The following is a 21449-nucleotide window of genomic DNA, read 5'->3' as shown; positions in this document are numbered from 1 at the left end:
TTATGGCATAAAAGACAAAAGATATAGACTTAAGAGAGTCATTGACAATTTTGATGGGCAGAAGGAAAGAAGAACAAAATTTAAGTTCAAGTAGTATTTATTGCCCCCCACCAGCTGCTTCTGCACTGGACCATACAGATATTGTCTGGATGGACCTGGCACCTGCTATCTGTTATATGTGGTGTATGTTGTTTTTTCACAAGCTTAAGTGCTGTTCTCTAACATCTGAAAGTCAGTACAGAGGCAGCTGAATTTTGATGTTGCGAAATATTTTATTATATTATTATTACTTTATAAAGATTTTATTTATTGTATTTTGGCACTTGTGAGTCACTGTTGGCAACGATACATTTTTATTAAGCAATTTTTTATACTTTACAGAATGAAAGAAACTTTTATGTATCAGATTGGAGGGGATTACTTTAATTTAACAGCAAATTTTACTTTATGAGATTGCAGATGTTTCTAGAGATGCCTATAAATGAGAATAAAGCATTTATTACTGCATTCATAAACTGCTTACTAATGTCCATTAATTTATGAGTGATGTTTTACAAATGATGAACAAATGATTTACTAATACTTCAAAATAAGCAGTTATGATAAAGCGTGAGTGAATTTGCATAAATTTAGGACACCAATTTCATAATGCATTAAAAATGTCTACTGCCTGTTAAAAGATTTCCATCTAATTACAACAAAACAACTAAAAACATTATACAGTGTAAGATACAGAGAATAGCTCACTTTTACACATTGAACTTAGAGAAAATTCAAACCCAGCATTTGGTATAATTCTTCTTCCACTTATGTAATATTTCACAAATATACTAAAATTAAGATAAAAATTAAAATATGTAGCTGACTTGAGTACTTTCATCCTTTCCTCCATTTCAGTCATCCTTTCTCTCCTACTCCAGTTTTCTCGAGCGCCCCTTAAAGGTGTCCATGAGATTAAAGGCTCCCAGGTACTGGCCAAGCAAAATGCCCTGTTTCATAGGGAGGATGCTATGGAGAGAAAGACAACAGAGAAGTTAATGGGTGATTAAGATGCTTGGTTTTTCACTATACATTTATGACAGTATAGCTCAGAAGCACCATATCCACCAAAACAAACTTGAATCGGCTGAATCTAAAACTGCTTCATCACGAACTTTATATTAGAATTCATTGCAGGAATGTAATAATTTTAGACCAGACAAACAAGAGTGTTTATGTTGTAAAGATTTTAACTGAGCCTTGGATAGATATAATCCACCAAAGCAAAGGAAACAACTTAATACCCACCTTAAAGATGTTTTAAGTCCAGTGACCATTTGTTTTAGAAAACAATATAAGCTGGATGACTGATTTCACAAGCATACACACACGTGGACAGAATAAATGGTAACCTTCCATTAAAGAAAGAGAGTCCACAATGGTCACTCAAATAACACTGACAAAGTAATGATACATAAAGATTTACTGGAAAGTAACTGAAAATCAGACTAATGAAACTTTGGTCAAGCCAAAAAATATGGTAACCTTCTGAGGCAATAAATGTGAGATTTCTGCAATTCTCAATAAGACTTCTACACCAGTTGACAGGTATATCAGCAAACTGCTAAAGCTATCTCAGGTTTGACTTCCGGGGAGTGTGAAAGAAGATGGCAGCATAGAGCGTGGCTCCTGAGTCGATTCGAGAAATTAGCCCCCAAATCTAAAAACGGCCTGACAACACGAGTTTTTAACCGACGCGAAATGAGTGGGGGACGAGGGCAGAGAAGTTTAAGGAAGAAAACAATGTACGTTGACCAGGTAGAACAAGAGTTGGAGGGTCTCAGTACCATTACGGCAGAAATACAAAACCTGAAAAAGGAAATACAGGAAGACGAAGTAGAGGGTCATGGAAGACGCTGCAACCTGAGGATCTATAACGTGGCTGAACAGGACAATGAATCTGTGCCTGAGCTGGTGGATGTGCTCCTACGCCGGGAGCGTACCTGAGGGAGCCAAGCTGCACATTCAAGGGGCGGGTAGGAGGCCACTATCGGGAGCACCTCTGAGGTCTATAGTGGTCAACTTTCTGAAATTTGAGACCAAAGAGAATATATTGGCCAGAGCTTGGAAAAAGAAAATCGAACTAGACGGGAGATGAATATTTTTTGATTACAATTATCCCACTGAAGTGATGAAGAAACGTAAATCATATGTTGAGATTAAAAAGATCCTACAAGAAAAAAAGATTTGCTTCCAAACACGTGGTGCGAGGTATGGGGAAGAGAGGGATGAAGACACCCGACAGACGGAACCTTGTGGCCAGCAACGGAGCGACAATTCAGGAGCGTCTGCAGAGAGCGTTACCGTGGCAACGCGTCCGGGAGAGACAGGGGAGGAATTGAGGAGCAGCTGCTCCATAGGAGCTGTGACGAGGAGGGAAGATATGTCATGGTAGAAGGCAAACTAGAAAACCAATTGGTTACATTGTTCAATGTGTACGCTCCTGTACGAAAGTGGGTAAACATTCTATGGAAAAATATTTAATCTTTTAAACTCAGAAACAGAAGAGACTTTGATATGTGGTGGGGACTTTAATGTGGTACCAAATCACAGGTCGGATACAACAAGTACGAAGGGAAGCAAAAAAACTAATTAGTAAGTATATATGAACACAATGATGTTTGAAATGGATATACTGGATGTATGGAGAGAACTTCATCCGCTTGATCGGGGTTATTCCCACTACTCTGTCACTCACACAATGTACTCTAGGATTGATTATTTTCTAATGAATAAGGGAGACTTACACAAAGTAAAGGAGTGTTGGATAAGGGTAGCTCTGAAAGCCATACTGAGAGGAAAGTTTATCTCACATATAGCTTTTGGAAAAAAAAAAAATCAGACAAGAGACATACCAGAAACAAATCTGAAAATTAAAAGAATTGGAACAGCAACATAACCAGTCAAAGGACCCAGGTATACTTACTCAAATCATGAAGTAAGGAAGAAAATAGATGATATACCGTTGGAAGAGGCGGAAAGGAAAGCAAAGTTTAGTAAACAAACATACTATGAAGGCCTAAGACTACTAAAAACATAGCTAGACGTATGAGGAAACAGCAAGCATTGTCTAATATACATAAAAAAGGGATCCTGTAACAAATAAAATTCTATGAGCCAGAAGAGATAGAAAGGGTCTTTGAGGAATATTATAGTAATCTGTATTCACAGCCTATTCCTGTACACTCTTAACAAGGATTTGAGGTTTTTGCTATCTCAACTCAATTTCCTCGGACAGTTCAACTAAAATGTGTCGTGTACTTGAAATATCAAGTTTTTCTGCACCCAACTAATCAGTTCAATCAGAATCATTCAAGCAACATACATTTCTTAGTTGACTCAACTTATCTAGATGTGGCCCCTGCAAAAGTGCATATGCAACCCCACATGGCCAATAAGGGCTATCAACCTCCGGCAGCACAAAACTTCCTTTTTTGGAGGAAGTTAGGAGTTTTCCAAGGTAAGAACACACTTTGACCCTGCTTGTATTTATCAAAATACTTCTTTAAATATTGTTAGACAGGTAAACTGGATAAATGTTACACTGGATTGTAAAATTAAACTTTGCAGCAGCATTTTTTAGTAACATAAGATTGTTTATGGTATTTTTTTTTACTTGTGTAATTTTTAGTTGCTGTAGTTGAAATGTTAGCTCAACCACAAGAGAATGGAGGAAATAAAATGTATGAATGCATGAAAGTTCAGGGCTTCTGTAGTGTGTGATTTTAAGAACAGAAAATTAGTTTTTGCAGGTAGCTGAATAAATCATGGAAAATGTTTCAGAATGCAATGCTAGACATTTCTTTTTCAGCCTTGTGTGGTTGGATGAGTTTACAGTACACAATTCATGTCCAGTTCTTAATCGTTAAGCTCATTCAGTAGTCCAGTATCAGACAAATGAGATCCACTAGAAAGGTGATGTCTCACTCTTTTAGATTTGGTGGAATTAAACAAACATATTGGTGTTACAGAGAGGAAGTCCTTCTCATTAACATCTTTCTACATGACCAACTAAAAAGTGCTGAAATTGAAATATTAACTGGGCAGCAGTGGTAAGTGAAATAATGAGGTTGAAAAAATGATGAAATTAAACTAATGAAATTGAATATTACGAGTTAAAAATGAAAATAGGACATTTTTGTATGACATGCTAATTGTGGGCTGATTTGTTTTCTACAGAACAACCAGCCTGTGAGTTATTTGAATTGGATCTGCAGGTTATGCACATTTTCTTCAGCCAACCAACAAAGTGTTCTAAGGCATTACAAGCTAAGACACAAACACTATAATGGGTCTTGCCCTTTGCCTTGCATCTACAGTGACTGTGTGTGTTCTTTTAAGACACAAGTTGCTCTTAAAAAACATTTATTGAAACATGAATCAGTGGTTAATCAATCTCTTGACAGAGTGCCTTGACAGTTCTTGTGGGGTTGAACACATTACTCTGGCTATTCTGCAGACAGTCTTATAACCACAAATGTTTATACAGTAAAACTACATAACATAGTAAGAACACTCAGGAAAATGTCTATAAACAAAAGAAAAAGGCCTATAAAAGCCATAGAAAATATTTGTTGTAAAGGTGTTGTAAATGTTATAACAGTGTTTTTGTAGTATGTATATAGTATTTTTTCAGTCAAGATATACTTGAAATCTACTTGAATTGCTATTTAAATTGCACAAGCTTTTAAGCAGGTAGCTTTTATATTTCACCTCTAACTTTATACCATCACAGATCCTGCATGGTAGCAGGCAAGCACAATATTAACGTTATTTTACAGATAGTTTTATTCTGTAAATGTTAAAAAATATAAAACGTTAGAAATGTGTTAAATATGTGACAATTGTGTTGACATAATTCAATTCATACCATAATTCATTTATTAATTGAAATAAAATGGCATTCTGAATGTTCTTAAAAGAATAGTTATTTCTATATAGTTGTGTGGGGAAATAATGCAGTTCAGTTTTTTGAACTTAACATTGCAACTAAGATCAACTGTTCCTAGAAAAAGTTATCTGGCTGCCTTAAAAACATAAGTTGATTCAACAAAATGCTTAGTTGAGTTAACTTTTAAGTTTTAAGTAAATTGTACAACATGCTTATACAACTTGTCTTGTTATATTTGTACAACTCAAGATATCATTCCAAGTTTGTTGGTTTTACTGGTCATTTCATGTTGTCTAAACTAGGATTTAGGTTTGTACAACTTCAAATTGTTGGCATCACTAAAAAAACTTGTTGATTAAACTTAAAATCTAAAGTTAATGGGACTAATTTGTCACCTTCGCCTTTGTCAACCCAACTATTTATTCAGTGTTTAAGAAATTCATATATGTTTAAACAACTTAAGCTTCTTAGTTTGGCAAACTCAGCAATTTAAGCCTTAAACTGTTGTCCATCTTAAAATTTTAAGGCAGCCAGGCTACAAATTATTTTAGGTTGAACGAGCAATTCTTTTGTGGAGAACACCTGACAGAATTCTTAAACAGGTTGGACTTGCCAGCAATAGGCACAAACAGAATGAGATGTTGACTTCAGAGATTACAATGAAAGAGATTGAAAAGTCAATTAGTTGGGGGAAATCGGGAAAGTCGCCAGGAGCAGATGGGTTTACGGCATCATCTTTTTATAAAACTTTCAAAGAGGAGTTCATCCTGTTATTATGTGATTCATTCAACTATACTCTCAGGTCAGGCAAGATCCCCCCTCATGGAATGAGACCATTATCTCTATTATATTAATCTATTATAAAATAGGATTATTTCCTGATGATATATTGCTTTTTTAAAAAAAAAACATCCTAACGAAAGTTTCCCAGAGACAATGAGATTGTTAAAATGCTATGTAGAATATTCAGGATACAAAATGAATGTCACAAAAACACAGATCTTGGCAATAAATTATTCCCCGTCACAAGAGGTAAAAGAGAATTTATACAGGCTCAAATGCAATGCTAAATCAATTAAATATCTGGGTGCAAACATTACAAATAGAATAGGCAAGATATACGACGCAAATTACACAAAAATAAACCAAGATATTAGGAGGGACCTGGAGAGATGGTCAAGTATTTGCCTAGATTTCAGCTCAAAAAGATGATTAAGACAAATGTTCTCCTGAGACTTTTGTATATGTTCCAATCTCTGCCGGTGATAATGTCACAAAAAACAATTCATAGAATGGGATAAGTGGATATCAGAGTTTATATGGGGAGGGAAAAAAACCTAGGATTGGATAAAAAAAAAACCTGCAGCTTCCTAAAGAAAAAGGAGGCCTTGCTTTACCAAGCCTAAAGGAATATTTCTATGCAGCACAAATCAGACCACTGGTATGTTGGTGCAATGATGTTTTTGTTGCAAGATGGAAAAATAAAGAACTGGGTGTGATTGACATAGAGGTATGAAATCTAATAGCACACAAAGGATTATTGGGAAAATTAGGTAGCCGACTGAATATAATAACTAAAATTACAGTAGAAATATGAAATACAATGGTTGAAAGGTAAAAATTGGAGAAAGAGAGAAAAATGCTGAGTTGGTTTGCATTTGATTCCAGGTTTATACCAGGATTGATAAAGGTTTTAAGCAATGGGCGAACAAAGGGATCACAGCAATATGCACAATGGTTTGAGAAGGATGTAAAAACAGACGTTGATAGTGGAATTGTTGAGATATTTCAGAAGGCCTATGAAAGGATAATCTTAGCTTTTTACAGAAGCTGGATGTCACTCAGGGAGTCTTACTCTTTATATATTCAAGAAAGATGGGAAAAGGAGTTGAATGAACAATTATCAGAAGAGAAATGGTTTGTTATGTGTAAATCACAGTGCACAGACATTAGCTCCAGGGGTTGGAGGGAGTTTAACTGGAAAAATATTGTCAGATTTCTCATAACTCCAAAGATTAGGAAAGAACTGGTATCTACACAAAAACCATGTTGGAGATCATGTGGCCACATTAATGTGGACCACACGCATATATTCTGGACTTGCAAAAAACTAAAAGGGTACTGTCTGTCTTTCACTGCAGTTTCCCTCCAGCAGACCTGGCAATTGTTAAAACGCCGCCTCAGTCAGTCTGCTCTCTCTCTCTGATGACTGAGCATCTGCCCAGAATGGCCTACATTGTGGTATAGGTTGTATTTGGTTACACACACACACACACACACACACACACACACACACACACACACACACACACACACACTGTGTAACTGTTAAATCACTGTTAAAAATTCTAATAAAAAATAAATTCCAGGTTGTCTCAGGTTTAAGGTGCCTACAGACATTTTTCAGCTCCTCCCACATATGTGTAGAATTAGCATAAGGTGTTAAGGAAGTCCAGTGTTTTGTTCTTAGCCATTCTTTGTTGTGTTTGGCTGCGTTTTGAGTCATTATCCTGACCCATGACCTCTGACTGAGACCAAGCTTTCTGACACTGAGCAGCATATTTCACTGAAGAATGCAATGATTCGATGAACACCCTGTGCCAACAAAGTAGCCCCAGAATATAACCGAGTCTCCTCCATGTATTTGTATTGTATGTTTCATTTTTTCATCTGTGAACATAGAGCTGATGTGCCAAAAAATTCTAGTTTTGTCTTGTCTGCCTAAACAGCATTCTCTTCAAAGCCTTGTGGCTTGTCAATGTGCATTTTGGCTAAATCTTGCTTTGGAAGTTCCAGGCTCTTTGGTTACCAGTTGTGTAATCCATCTCTTCAATTTGTCATCAATTTTGCTCTTGCACCCACGTCCAGGGTTTACACAGCTTCTCCTTCATTTGTTTTACCGTCCTAGTAAAGCCAAGTTTGGCCATCTCAGCCGGGATCCGCTGGAATACCTTGTAGTTCCGAGTCCAATTCCTACTGTATACTTTCTTCTCCCAAAAAGGACAGAAAAGTGTTGGTCCGGGTTAGTCCAGAACGCCATTGCTTTTCCAGTCATTATAATATACTGACACGAGAGCAGAAAGTTAAAAGTGAGCAGCTTACTACTAGTCAAAAACACTCATCTCACTCATTTGTCTGACTACTTGCTTTCTGTGTTCTATATAATCTCAGTTCTATCTGGTCACTTGTTTTTTGTGACTTGTGCTGCTGTAGCATTTGAATTTCCCCAGTGGGGTGCAATAAAGTGTCATCTTATTTTATCTTATGTTGCTGACATGTGAAGGGCAACAAAAAGAAATAAAACACACATTAGTGGCCTCAAATGGAATATATTTACTCAAATACCGAATTATGCCTATTGAATCTCTTCCTTAATAATCCAATGTTAACAGTTTTTGGATGACTTACAATCTAGTAACAATGTCTGTCTTCAAAAAAGAAGACAGTGGCTTTTGTGTAAAATGAACAGAGGCGACAGATGATGCACTATCCCCATTTGTGGGAGCTGTGTTCCAGAGACAAAAATTATTCTAATACAGAATAATTGCTCTGTTCTCAGATAAATGGACCAGAGAAAGAACACTTTTGAAGTGTATTTAAAGGATAAAACTCTGACAGGGGACTTTAGTAATCAGAGTGAAAGCGTTATGCACGTGCACGTGCACACACACGCACGCACGCACACACACGTCAAAAGTTGTGGGCATACTTTCTCATTGTGGCTTTTCTTTATTTTTACTACTTTCTACGACATCAAGAAGACATCAAACATATGAAGCACGATACATGGAATTATATAGCAAAGACAAATATGTAACCCTTGTTGACAGCACTACAAACGCTTGGCCATTCTCTCAGTGAGCTTCATGATACAGTCACCTGAAATGGTTTGTAAATCACAGGTGTGCTTTGTCAGGGTGCATTTGTGGAATTTTTTGCTTTCTTAATGGGGTTGGGCCATCAGTTGTGTAGTGTAAAAGTCAAGTTGGTACATACTGGTAGAATTCATATTATGACAAGAACCAATCAGTTAAGTTAAAAGAAAAGAAAAAAACAGTCCATTATTACTTTAAGGACTGAAGGTCAGTCAGTCCAGAAAATTACAAGAACTTCCCTGAAGATCACTGCAGTGAGATGCTCTTGCATTTCTCCCCCCGTTTCCCATGGACAACTGCTGATAGTTGACTCTGTTTGGGACCCGATCAAGGTTGTCTCTGGACTGAAGCACCAAGATTGTGATGCCAGGCCTACACAGGCACACAGAAATGGACAGATATGACCCCCCCCCCACCCCCCCCCCCCACCCCCCCCCAAATCCAAAGCCTTTGCTGGCTTTTTTTACCCCCCAGCCTGCCAGCTGCAGGAACAGATGGCTGCTTGCTTGTGCTGGGTTATCTCTAACCCCCTACCCACTCACGACCCCCTCCCCTGATGCAAGTTTTTTTTAATGTTGTAAAGTGTACCTATCATGGGTTTTTTTTTTTATGTTCTTACACTGTAGTCCTCACAGGAGCATATTGTGGGGGTTGCTTTTTCTCCTCACCTCTCCTCATGTCACTCTGCATCTCTCTTTTCCATACCTTGTCTTCCTGTCCTGCCCCCATTATCAAAAATGTATGTGTTTCAATATGTATGGACAGGTTGATGGCTAATTTTGTTGGTACTTATAACTAATGACAATAAAGGGTTTTCATCATCATGACCCTTGCATTTTTTAATTTTTTAAATGCTCCTGGAAGAGTGGCAGCAGGTCGTCAGTAGCTCTGTGTTGTTTTAGCTTGCTTATTTATTCTTTGTGTGTTACTTTCTGGGTGTTTCTTAAGATTTTTCTTTTCCGTCTCATTGTTTTGGGTTGCTCTTTGTCATTTAAGCTGCTTTTTATTTCGTTTTTCTGGACCTTTTTTTATGTTTCTCTGTAACGCTCAGAATGGCCGTCCATTGGTGTATTCAAGGGAGTAACTGCTACCGCTGTCCGTGTCCCCTGTGCTGTCCCGAGTGAGGCCTGAGATACCTCCTGAACTTCAGAAGAAGTGCTGGGAATGCCGTGCTGGAGTGAAAGTTAAACATCGGAGAAGGAAATTCAAACCGGCAGTACCATCTGTCCTCATGGGTAATGTGAGGTCTCTTGCTAATAAGATGGACGAACTATGTGCGCTTGTTAGAACCCAGAGGGAATATGCAGTCAGCAGTATTTTGTGTTTTACGGAGACCAGGCTGCATGCGGACCGAACCATGCGTCAATTATCAGCTTTAAGACTGCAGGGGTGGATAGAGAAGCACTCCTGAGCGGTAAGAAGAAGGGTGGCGGGATTGCCGTTTATGTTAAGAGATGGTGCAGTCCCGCTCATATAACTGTGAAGGAGCGTGTCTGTACACTGGACATTGAACTTTTAGCTTTGGGAATGCATCCGTAATATTTACCGGAGGAATTCACCTATGTCATCTTTGTTGGAGTTTACATCCCTCCCTCAGCGGTCAAGGCAGCAGCATGAGACATGGTCCACACCACTGTTGCGAGGCAACAGTCCAAACACCCGGAGGCTCTTGTTATCATTTCCAGGTATTTAAATCATAACACCTTGGACAATGTTTTGCCAACTTTTCATCAGTTTGTTCATTGTATGACCCAGGGAAAATAGAACATTGGAGCTACAGTATTTTTAATTCAAAAGGTGCATATAGTTCCACTACCCTGCCCCCGTTGGAACAATCTGAATACAACCTGGTCCAGTTATCACCGGAGTATGTTCCTGCAGTCAAGAGGCGGCCTGTCTCAAAAAGGTTCATTAGGAGGTGGTGTCAGGAATCTAGTGAAATTCTGCAGGACTGCTTACAAGATCACTAACTAGAATGTGTTCTGCCAGCCCCATGGGAATGACTAGGTAGCTTGACAGACTGTATCACTAAATATATCAACTTTTGTTAAGATTCAGGAATCCCTACTCCGCTGTTACCCTAACAACAAGCCCTGGATCACCAGCCAGCTGAAGGATCTACTAACAAGAAAAAGCAGACCTTCACATCTGGAGATACGAATGAGTTGAAAGGATGCAGTGGCAACTCAAAGTTAAACTGAGGAAGTGTAAGGACATCTACAGGAGGAAGCTTGAGGCCAAGATCCAGCAGAACAACACCAAGGACGTGTGGAGAGGCTTGAAGCTGATCAGCGGCTGTAATACCAAAGCCAAGCAGCTGGAAAGTGGCCCGGATAGAGCTTATGAAGTAAATGGCTTTTTTAATAGATTCAGTGCTCGACCCACTGCTGGCTCTCGCAATTCATCATTGACCCCTTCCTGCCTATCACCTCTGCTCTATCCCCAACTCCCACCCCCACTGAGGAAACCATCCCTATAATGTGACACCTGACCAAGTGAGAGCACCAGTGGAGAAAGTCAAGCAAGGCAAATCAATAGGCCCATACCGTGTAAAACCCCGGGTAGTGAAGACCTGCGCCTCCCAGCTGACTGGCAGCCTGCACTTCTTGTTTAACCTGAGTCTGAAGTAGGAAAGGACACCTGTGCTATGGAAAACATCCTGCATAGTACCGGTGCCAAAGAAGCCCATCCCATCTGGCCTCAACGACTTCAGACCAGCTGCATTGACATCACACGTCATAAAGGTCCTGGAGAGACTCGTCCTGGCTCAGCTGAGACCCCTGGTGAGAGTTGCTCAGGATGGGTGTCAGCTCCTCCACTGTCTCCTGGATCGTTGGTTACTTGTCTGTCGGGCCTCAGTTTGTGCGGCTGGGAGGCTCCCTGTCAGGCACCGTTGTCAGTCATGTGGGGGCACCAATGGGAACTGTTTTAGTAGTGGACCGCTACAAATACCTTGGAGTCCACATAAACAACAGACTGGACTGGAGGAACAACAGTTATGCTGTGGACAAGAAGGGCCTACTTCCTCAGACAGCTCAGGTCTTTCAATGTGTGCAGTGAATTACTAGAGTCTTTCCACCAGTCTGTTGTTGCGAGTGCTCTGTTCTTTGCTGTGTTTTTTTTTTTGGGGGGGGGGGGGGGGGGGGGGGGGGTAGTATCACTAAAAAAAGACATCAGTAGGATTGACAAATTAATCTGAAAGCCGGGACATGTGATCGGTAGTGAGTTGGAGTCATTTGTCTTGGTGAGGGACAAGAGGACATTGGATAAGCTGCTTTCCATTATGGACAATCCATCCCATCAACTACACCAAACATTTGAGAGTGAGAGCTGTGAACACTACAGAGCTTCTTTTATTCCATGTTCTATCCAGCTGAATAACAGCTCATCTTTTTGTGACAATTAAGCTACTGTGATCAATTAATTCCCCTTGTGGATCATTAAAGTCTGTCTAAGTCTACAACAGGAGATAGATCAGTGCTAAGAAATGCGGAATCTTTTAATGTGTTTTAAGTTCAGCGGAGTATAAAAGTCTTATGTTGGTCTCCTCAGCCCTAGTAATTTACTAAAATACCTTGTTTTAAATATTCTTTTAAACAGCTTAAACAGCTATTTAACTATTTAGGCTGAAAACATAAAATGGAGGTGAAATAAGTCAGTGGATGGCCAAGGTATATTGTAATGCCAAGATTATAGTTAAACATCAGTGGAGTTTTACAAAACTTTTTTGCAGAAATGTTGTTCCTAAACTCCTTCCACATTGGCAGTTAGGCATGTCCCAGGTTACTAAGAATATGTGCTGCATTCACCTTCATCAAATGGCATCTCCTCTTCTACAACCATTTGTCATCTAGGGAGTTGCGGGGGGCTGGAGCCTATCCCAGTTTTCATGGAGCAAGAGGTAAGGTAAACCGGGGACAGGTCGCTAGCCAATCGCAGGGCTGACACAGAGAGATAGACAAACATTCACACCAAAACTTAAGGCCAATTTAGAATGAACAAATAACCTAAGGAGCATTTCTTTGGATGGTGGGAGGAAGCTAGAGTACTTGGAAAAAACCCAGGCAGACACGGTAAGGAGATTTCAAATGCAATTAAAAAAAACTCTGCATGTATAGAGGCAAAGGACCTGTTATTTATTTGGGTGCTGTAACATTTGCAATCACATGCACCACTCAATGGTGCACTGTAATTTTCTACCCAGCAACAACAGTCAGCCAAACAGGATTTTGTTACCATGGACATCTAGATGTGTCTGATTTAATTGGGGTTTTTATTTCCTGTTTGCGCTGCATTACTTTATTTTACCTATTTAAAGACCCTACTTGTGATAAAAGGTTGTTTAAATAAATTAGCTTGTACCTGAACCTTATTTCAACTGCAGAAAATTTGCAGACATTTTCCTAAATGTGCATAAAGATAATGAGGTAAACAAATCGAGGCAATTTAGGGAACAGAATAGATGGCCTGAGGTTATGTTTCCTCCATTATCAAAACTACCTACACACTGTTGTGTCATAACTGTGCTCTCAGTTTTAAATCTGAAACATGGGATTCGTGAATTTGCAGTGATGTTTAACAATGTGAGTCAGAGTCATCAGCTAGAGTATCCATCTGGCTTGTTCACTGTCCTGAGTGAAAAGCGAAGAATACAGAGATAAAAGATGATGATCTCAAGGATTTGTTTTGTTGGCTATCAGAGCATAGCTCCCAAGTAAAAATATGTGAATATCATGATGAGCTGTTATACAGCTGGATAGAACATGGAATAAAAGAAGTTCTGTAGTGTTCACTATGATTGCAGAGCTGAATCAGTCTGCTGGAAAATTAGCTCCTCTGACCCTCAAATGTTTGGTGTAGTGGATGGGATGGATTGTCCATAATGGAGAGCAGTTTATCCAATGTCCTCTTGTCCACTCCTACCTAGATGAACAATTCACCAACCTGCCCATGATTCCTGTTATACTCACAAACTGTCAAATAAGATCATCAGCCATGTGTTACATTATTAGATCCTATGTGTTTCCTTCAGCTTGATGTATGTATCTATGACAGAAGTTTGTTTATCTTGTTTCTCCTGTTCTTCTTTTCTCTCTATCTTCTCTGTTTCTACCCGGCTGGCTTTCGGCAGATGGGTCCCTCCATATGAGCTGGGTACTGCTCAAGGTTTCTTCCTGTTAAAAGGGAGTTTTTCCTTGCAACCGTCACCCTCAGGCTGCTGTGGAGGTTGCAGGCTGGTTTATGTGAAGCGTCTTGAGACAATTTGTATTGGTATTGGCGTTATATAAATAAAACTGAATTGAATTAAATTGAATCATGTTTTCACAGACTGCATCAATAAAAACGCTCACATCTTCAAGGTTTTGTCATTTGGAAATCACTTCCCCAAATCTTACCCAAGCCATCCAGTCAGAGCCTCCTCTGTTGTCAATGTCAATGAGCCTATGTCGGACCTTTCACCCTGACTCTGGAAAATCACTCAATCTGGGCAGGTGCACGAATATTCACTGCGGTCACATGAGGAAAGGCAGCTTTTTGATATGATGTTTTTCTTGTTCTTGAATACATATCATTTTAAAACTAAAACTGTTTGAAATAAGAAGTAAAAACAAAAAACAAAAAAAAAAAAAACAAACAAAAAAAAACACCTTTCCAAATTCCGTATTCAGGATCGGCCTCTCCTCTACTAATTAACTAACTATCTATTTGTCCCTGTCAACCAAAGGTTGCCGGCCCATTGGGAGGCCCTGGGGGCCACATTGCGGTAAGAAGGCACAATGAACAATTGACTGTATTAAGTTTTGTGGTGCTTTTGAACTGGCATTGCACCGGCAAGATGAAAAGCAAACTCCTAAAAACCCCAGAAGTTTCAAAGGTTTAGTCAACCTAATGGCATCCATGGACAGAATTCGAATCATTGACAGTATTTGTAGGCAGACGAGTTGCTGTACAAATAAGAACTGTCCATTCCATCCACTGACTCACCATATTACACAAACACAGAACACAGAAACACAAAATGCTAAATCACTTAGCCAACTCTTCCACAGTAGCACACAATTGCAATTAAATGTTGCATCTCTTATTGTTCTGTATTTTGATAAAAGTCAAATACACGTATGTTACACACATCCACATCAACACCAAATCTAACAAAATAAAACACATGAAAAACTAAGGCCAGCAAAATTGTTGTGATGGGATCTACACAAGACCCCCACAGATGTCATGAGCATGCATGCATGAACTTGGTTATCTTAAGTAGACTGTCATCGTTTGATTAATTGTTTACGATGTTGAGTTTTAATTCATTTAGTACTAGTATTAGCCAATATAAATATTATGCCGCTTTCGCACTGAAAATAGAGTGTAAAACGCAGGATTTCCCGAGCATGATGTAGGACAAAGCGTATGCGCTTCCATTAAAGACGGGAGTGGACCAAAACTTTGCTCTGTTCTGAGAACTCAGTGAGCAGTTCTCGCAGCTCTGGAGCTTCCACAATGACAGCCTGACAGGCTAAAGTGACAAAATCAGAATGCGACAGGCAGGTATACCAACATCATCGGGTAATTAAGCAGGATGATGCGATATGATCATTCAAAGAACAAGTCAATCTAATGGATTAACAGATAAATAAATATTGTTAAGGGTTTATTTTTTAAACATAGACAACAATTCCTCAATTAAAAATGTGCAACTTTCTGTGTCAAAATATTTATATATCTGAGGACTACAGTGATCATTACATAAACTGAATCTAAGGATTTTACTGGATTAAAAAACTGAAAAAAAAGACTATTGGGAAAACAAAGGGACCTGCCATGTCCGCATTACGCACAACACAGTGAAGCGTGCTCTTGACCAGCTCATTATAGATGTGGAAAATGTTGTGCTGAAGGTCTATGTTTTTTGTCCACATCTGCCAAACGGAGAATATCACTCCAAGAATTTTGTAGATTTTGTGATGGTGAGTTCCAGGATATTCAAAACATGTCACAACCAGGTGGCTCTTTCTTAACCCAGCCATCACCCGGCTAATGCAAACCTGGACTGCACTTAAGTGTTAATCATCAGCCTGTATCCCAAACAATATTGGGCTTTGTTAAAGCTCAGGTTTACCTTCTCTTCTGCAATAATATTATTAAGATCTTCTCTCTCTTTGAAGAAATTGTAAAGAAGCTGGAGAGTGACAAAACCACATGTGTTGAGTTATATTCCATAATGGACAATTGAGGCAAAAACTTGCAAAAGACGACCAGTACTTCAGCTACTACAACTAAAATTGAGCTGCAGAATCTTCTTCCACATGATACAAACATGGCAAGGGCAGGTTTCACAGGTCCTCAGGCCCATGGAGTGGTGCACCCCAGAAGCTGTGGTGGGTGTCCCTTATTTTCATTTGTGAAAGGTGGCAACCCTACACACACAGCAAACAGAAAACTTACTAAAAAATATAAATGACTACACCACTAAAGCTAAACACCAGTTGGTTAACATATACTAATATCCAGACACACTGAAAGAGTCCGTCAGTCAAATAACAGCATGATAACTTAGCCCAGTGGTTTGCTCCTCTTTCCACCGTATAGAGTAACCACCACGTTAGCCCGATCTTCTGGTTTTATGCTATCATTCTGGCAGTTGGTGTGTGTTTCCATGTTTGTGTCTACGTTGGTGCAAAGCTCCATCCATCATAAAACAGAGAGCTGAGGAGGACCGAAGACACACAATGATGAAGAAATTTAAATGAAATATCTTTGCTTCATTTAGATCAGTAGCATTACTATCTGTCCTGGTGTCTTCTATAGGAAAAGTGACCTGAAATTACTTTTGTTGTGATTTGGTAATATAAATGAAATTAACTTGACTTTTGGGGATTCTACTGTACCTCAATTACATTGAGATAGAGTTCTTTCGCTGGATATGACTATGGGTAGCTTATGTCTAACTGTTTACTTAACTGTGTAAATTCATGCTCTCAGGTGTGTTCTAAAGTGCAGTGTCCAAGTGTCCCTAATAGTCATCAAATTTTTTTGGTAATAAGATCCATGGGAAGCTGAGAGCACTGTATGCTAAAGCTTCATCCACCATCATAACCATGCTTTTATACTGATACAAAGTTTTAACCTACTACGGAATTAAGTCAGAGTCCTCTAATGTGCACCTAATGTTTTTGACCCTAGTGCACTTATGTGTCTTCTATCCATCAATCTATTTTTTTTTGGTTTTTTTTGCAATTAATTTATCAACTCTGTTGAGCAGTGTGAGCAGTCAATCGATCTTTAGGTTGACTATTACTACTTTGGAAGGTATTGTGGGTTGTAGGTTTTGGAAGGTATGGTATGTATAATCCCTCATTTAATACCATTCTTGGAAGTGGTTTGTTGTATTGGTTTATATTAAAACCCCAGAGGAACTCGATTTGTTCAGACTCTAGCATTAAAAGCAATTTGGTCTTGAGCAGTTTTAAGATACAAGTTTCCTGTTCAACAGTCTTTTTTTTAAATAGCTACTCAAACATAACAGAACTTTTTCTAATATATGTTAGACAAACATCATGATCTTTTTAAAAGTGTCACTGTCCTCAAAATGACAACAGTATTTACAATAACAAATGTTTCTCAAGCTTAGCTTCTGGGTTTCTGCTAAATGTATTTCTTCACTTCTAGATCAATGATGTAGGTTTGCAGCCATAAATAGTATTTTTATTCCCTGTAAAATGGTACTTTGGGTTTCTCAATCTAGTTTGGACAGTACTGTGCAAAGAAAACAGACATTGCCGTCACATTACGTTTACTGATATGGTAGCCTATAGTGTGGATATAAGTCAGTGTTATATTTGTCAATATTCGAGATGGAAGACGAAATGATAAATGTTTAACATGTTTAACAATGCTTACATTGGGGTAAAAACCCTCCCCCTACATCATAGTAATATTAATGTGTGTTAGTGCAATTTGTTGTGAACGCTGAGTTTAGGGTTACAGTCTATTTCAATTGCCAGTCCCAGGTAAGAGCAAAGGAGGGCGGTCAACTTCCACTGCAGAATGCTGAACAAGATAAGAGAGAGAGATAGGATGAGGACATGGTAGAAATACATATAATATATCACTGATATTATTCTTCGATGCAGGGAGTGCATTTAAAAGCAACATCTACAAACTGTTAATTTTTATTATTTTATATATTGCAGAATAATACTGAAGACACCAAAACTACTGGGACATTGATCTGGTCAGTTACATAGCAGAGGGGATTGTTAATCCACTTCAGCTGCTTTGGTATTAATGAAATTAGCAAAAGGTGGACTAGAGGGGCAACACCTAAAACAGCAACGGTTCTACAGGTGGAGGTCTTTTGGTGCATTTAAAAAGTCTTTTTATCGTGGAAATTTTTCTTGCAATTAAAATGAATTTTTCTTTTGTTTTAACCATTAAGACAGTCATGCATTAGGCTGATGATATTTTTGTAGATACTTTCAACCACCCATCAAAAGTACTTTTCAATTTTATTTTTAGCACTATGACTTTTCATCACATTTCATCAACTCTTCAATCCAGTGAATTCACCACTGTCATTCTGCCGGTGCAACACTGAGGGCAGACTCCTTTCATTTCACCGACGCCAGAGGTCAGGATCAACTGGAAAATCTGTTTCATAGCTCTCAACACCTCAGTACCACTGTTTTTTTTCCTGTTGGCACCACTGTGGAGATATGAGCTCTCATCGACAGCCTTGGTGCCCTGGAGTGGTTTGGAGTTTAACAACTTATTTCCCTTACAGTTGTTTGGCATTTTGTTTAACACTTATACATATACAATTCTTCAGAGGTAATTGGTGCATCTAGAGAATTAGTTAATTCTGTTGGGGGTGTTGGAAGGTCCAGTTTATTTAGAAACGTGTCTATTTCTGATTGGTCGGGTTCATGATTTGAAGCGTAAAGTTTGCTATAAAACTAGGGATGGGGATCTATATGGCAATATATCGAGATATTTTTTCTCCTGATACAATATCGATTTTGAATATCATATTGATTTTAGAAGAAAAAGAAAAAGTTGTGTTTTGGGCCAAATGCGAATGACTTCCGCACTTGGGTCGTATTGCCTGGGTCTGGTCTCCAGTCAGCTGATTATTAACTAATTCATTCGAGCGTACCATTGTTCATAGCACCATTACGACCTTAGGAGCCAAACATTTTTGGAATGATGGAATGTTTGATTAAAGGGTTATGGTTGGCCATTCCGACAATTAGGGCCTAACGTCAGAATGGCGTTATGTCGGAATGGCCGTTGCCACCCCTGTTCATTTATGCAATCAATCTTAGTAAATCACCCACAAACCGCAGTTCCAGCCCACACGCAAAATTCTAGGTTGCCCATGCAAATTAGAACATGCCATCTCCACTGTTTAACTTCACAACAACTTATCAAATGGGTTCTGTAATCTTCTTTTAAAATTAAACTATGGAACTATGGTAAATGGTCTTGCCTTTATATAGTGCTTTTCTACCTCCAGTCAGTTTATATAGTGGTTTTCTACCTACTCAAATGTACTCAAAGTGCTTTTACAGTCAGAGACACATCCACCCATTCGCTCACACAAGCACACACACATTCACACACAATGTCAGTTGCACTGGGTTCAGTGTCTTGCTTAAGGGCACTTTGGCATATGGCACACTCCGGGGATCGAACCGCTAACCGCTTTGTGGACAACCCGCTCTACCTACCTACTGAGCCACAGCCGTCCCCATAATAATATGTCCTGTTTGTCCTGGTGTTATATACTAAAGTCAAATATTAAAAACCTACTAAGACCAAATATTTAAGTAATTTGTTTTATAGCTATTTTTTATTGAAAGTTTTCCATTTATTTCACTGTTTTGGAAAACATGCAGTGGAATATTTGTTCAGAGGTTGTTTCAGATGCATCTGCTCTGGCTGAGTAATTAATGTCAGGATGATTTGAGTTTTATGTGAATACTTTCAGGTTCAGCTGTTTATAATTGCTATCCTCACTTTCTAATTTGAGACTGTCATTCAGCTGCTGTATTTTCTAGACAAGCTGCCATCCGATTACTATATTGCAAAATTATATAGGCTATGTGTAGTTGTTTGCAGGGTTGAGAATTAGGCCAGAGGTGTTCATATCAATGATGTTTATACCAAACACCAGTGTTTCTATAACAGATTTATTTTCTGAACTTCTGTTTGCCTGCTTATAATTTTTGTATGTTTTCAATATACAATATGCATTGTTTTGGGTCGAGAAAGACTTGAGACATCTGTATTTTGAGCAGATGCATTAATAAGTAAGTTGCTTATAATTCTGCTTTATGGTATGCGTGGAATTGTGTTATGTTTTTGTTGTACAGATAATCATCCTTCCCCCCATTTGCCAACCATCTCCAAATAAACGGTTAAACGGCTCTCTTGGATCCTATGTGTTTGAATGTGCACCACAGTTAGGGATTCTACTGTCCAGTCACCTACATCCTCCACCATACACAATTTCTAAACATACAGCCCTTTAATATTAGTATCAGTACTTTAGCTTGCAAATCTTTGTAAATAATACAGCTTTTGCGCTATTATGTATATACTTGTGTTCCTTTGCACTCAAGAGGAGAAGGTCTCCAATCTTGTTGTACAATCTTGCTGTTAACAATGAGAACTTCCCTGCAAATTCATTGCAGCAATAATGACTTGTCTACTGATATCTTGTTGCTCTTCTGTGTCCATCTTTCAGTCTTTTGCTATATCTGAGTTTCACTATATTTAACAACCTTTATATTTCACTGTGTGTTTTGCACTAAATGTATCTTTAACTATTTGACTAAAACGATCTTTCTTTTGCTGATCTAGCTTCCTCTATCTCTCCTCTACCTCTCACTGTCACCTCATTGACATCACAGGGTATAGTACATCAAGATAGTGACAAGATAGTATGCTAAAAAAAAAAAAAAAACAAGATATAACAAGTGTGCAAGTGTGACCTACAATTGATTTCTTGTAAATAAAAAATATATTTGACATCAAGATTTAACATATCATTTAGAAAGATAGCAGAAGCAGTGATGTCAACAACTAGCTCAGTGAGAATGAAGCCTGTATGTCAGTGGCGTATGTCAGTGCTGTAGGAAAACAAAAAAAGATAAACACTTACTTTTTCAGAGCAGCTATGAGGTACATGCTCCTTGGCAGAAGCAGATAGACCTGGTCTGTGAGTACTGCATGGATAATCTTCTTGGCTACGTAGTCTGGATTCAGGATTGGCAGAAGTCTTGGCCACCTGACGAAGTCAAAAAAGTATTTAAAAAAAACAAAAAAAAAACAACAACACAGAAAATTGCTCATTCATTGGTGACGAGTAGTTGGAGTTCAGTCAGATTAAAGCCAGATTCATGGTTCTGTGCCAGACCTATGCCATACGCTAGGTTTGACCCAAAGTGCTTTTCTTCTGCTCCACAACATCTAGTCAGGCATCCTCTGATTTGTAGTGGTGTCAGAAATGCACTGTTCATTTTCTGAATAATTTTCAACTTCAAATAAATCATGTGTAACTGAACTGTCATTGTTTGATGTACACAAAGAAATTCAACACAGCTGCCTCGCTGTCAACCAGTGTTTTCTAGGATACTGCC

At 38.7% G+C, this 21449-nt stretch overlaps 1 protein-coding gene across 5 annotated transcripts in view; it reads right to left on the bottom strand.

Annotated features, from left to right (window-relative positions):
• Positions 1–336: 336 nt before the first annotated feature.
• Positions 337–21449, bottom strand: part of LOC125010370 (epidermal retinol dehydrogenase 2-like) — a 35664-nt gene continuing 14551 nt past the window's right edge. For 3 of the 5 annotated variants that reach the window (XM_047588945.1, XM_047588947.1, XM_047588949.1), the window contains exons 6-7: positions 20972–21097; positions 14669–17856 (exon numbers count right to left, since the gene is read on the bottom strand). In XM_047588945.1, the coding sequence (XP_047444901.1) occupies positions 17754–17856; positions 20972–21097 (229 nt within the window). In that variant the 3' untranslated portion in view covers positions 14669–17753. Of the gene's footprint in view, positions 1009–1982; positions 2066–14668; positions 17857–20971; positions 21098–21449 lie in introns of those variants that run through there. The other 2 variants (XM_047588948.1, XM_047588946.1) reach the window with 2 other exon arrangements.

This window comes from Mugil cephalus, chromosome 7 (assembly GCF_022458985.1).
Source record: "Mugil cephalus isolate CIBA_MC_2020 chromosome 7, CIBA_Mcephalus_1.1, whole genome shotgun sequence".
NCBI classification, from domain to species: domain Eukaryota; kingdom Metazoa; phylum Chordata; class Actinopteri; order Mugiliformes; family Mugilidae; genus Mugil; species Mugil cephalus.
This window is presented reverse-complemented; position numbering and strand designations above follow the sequence as displayed.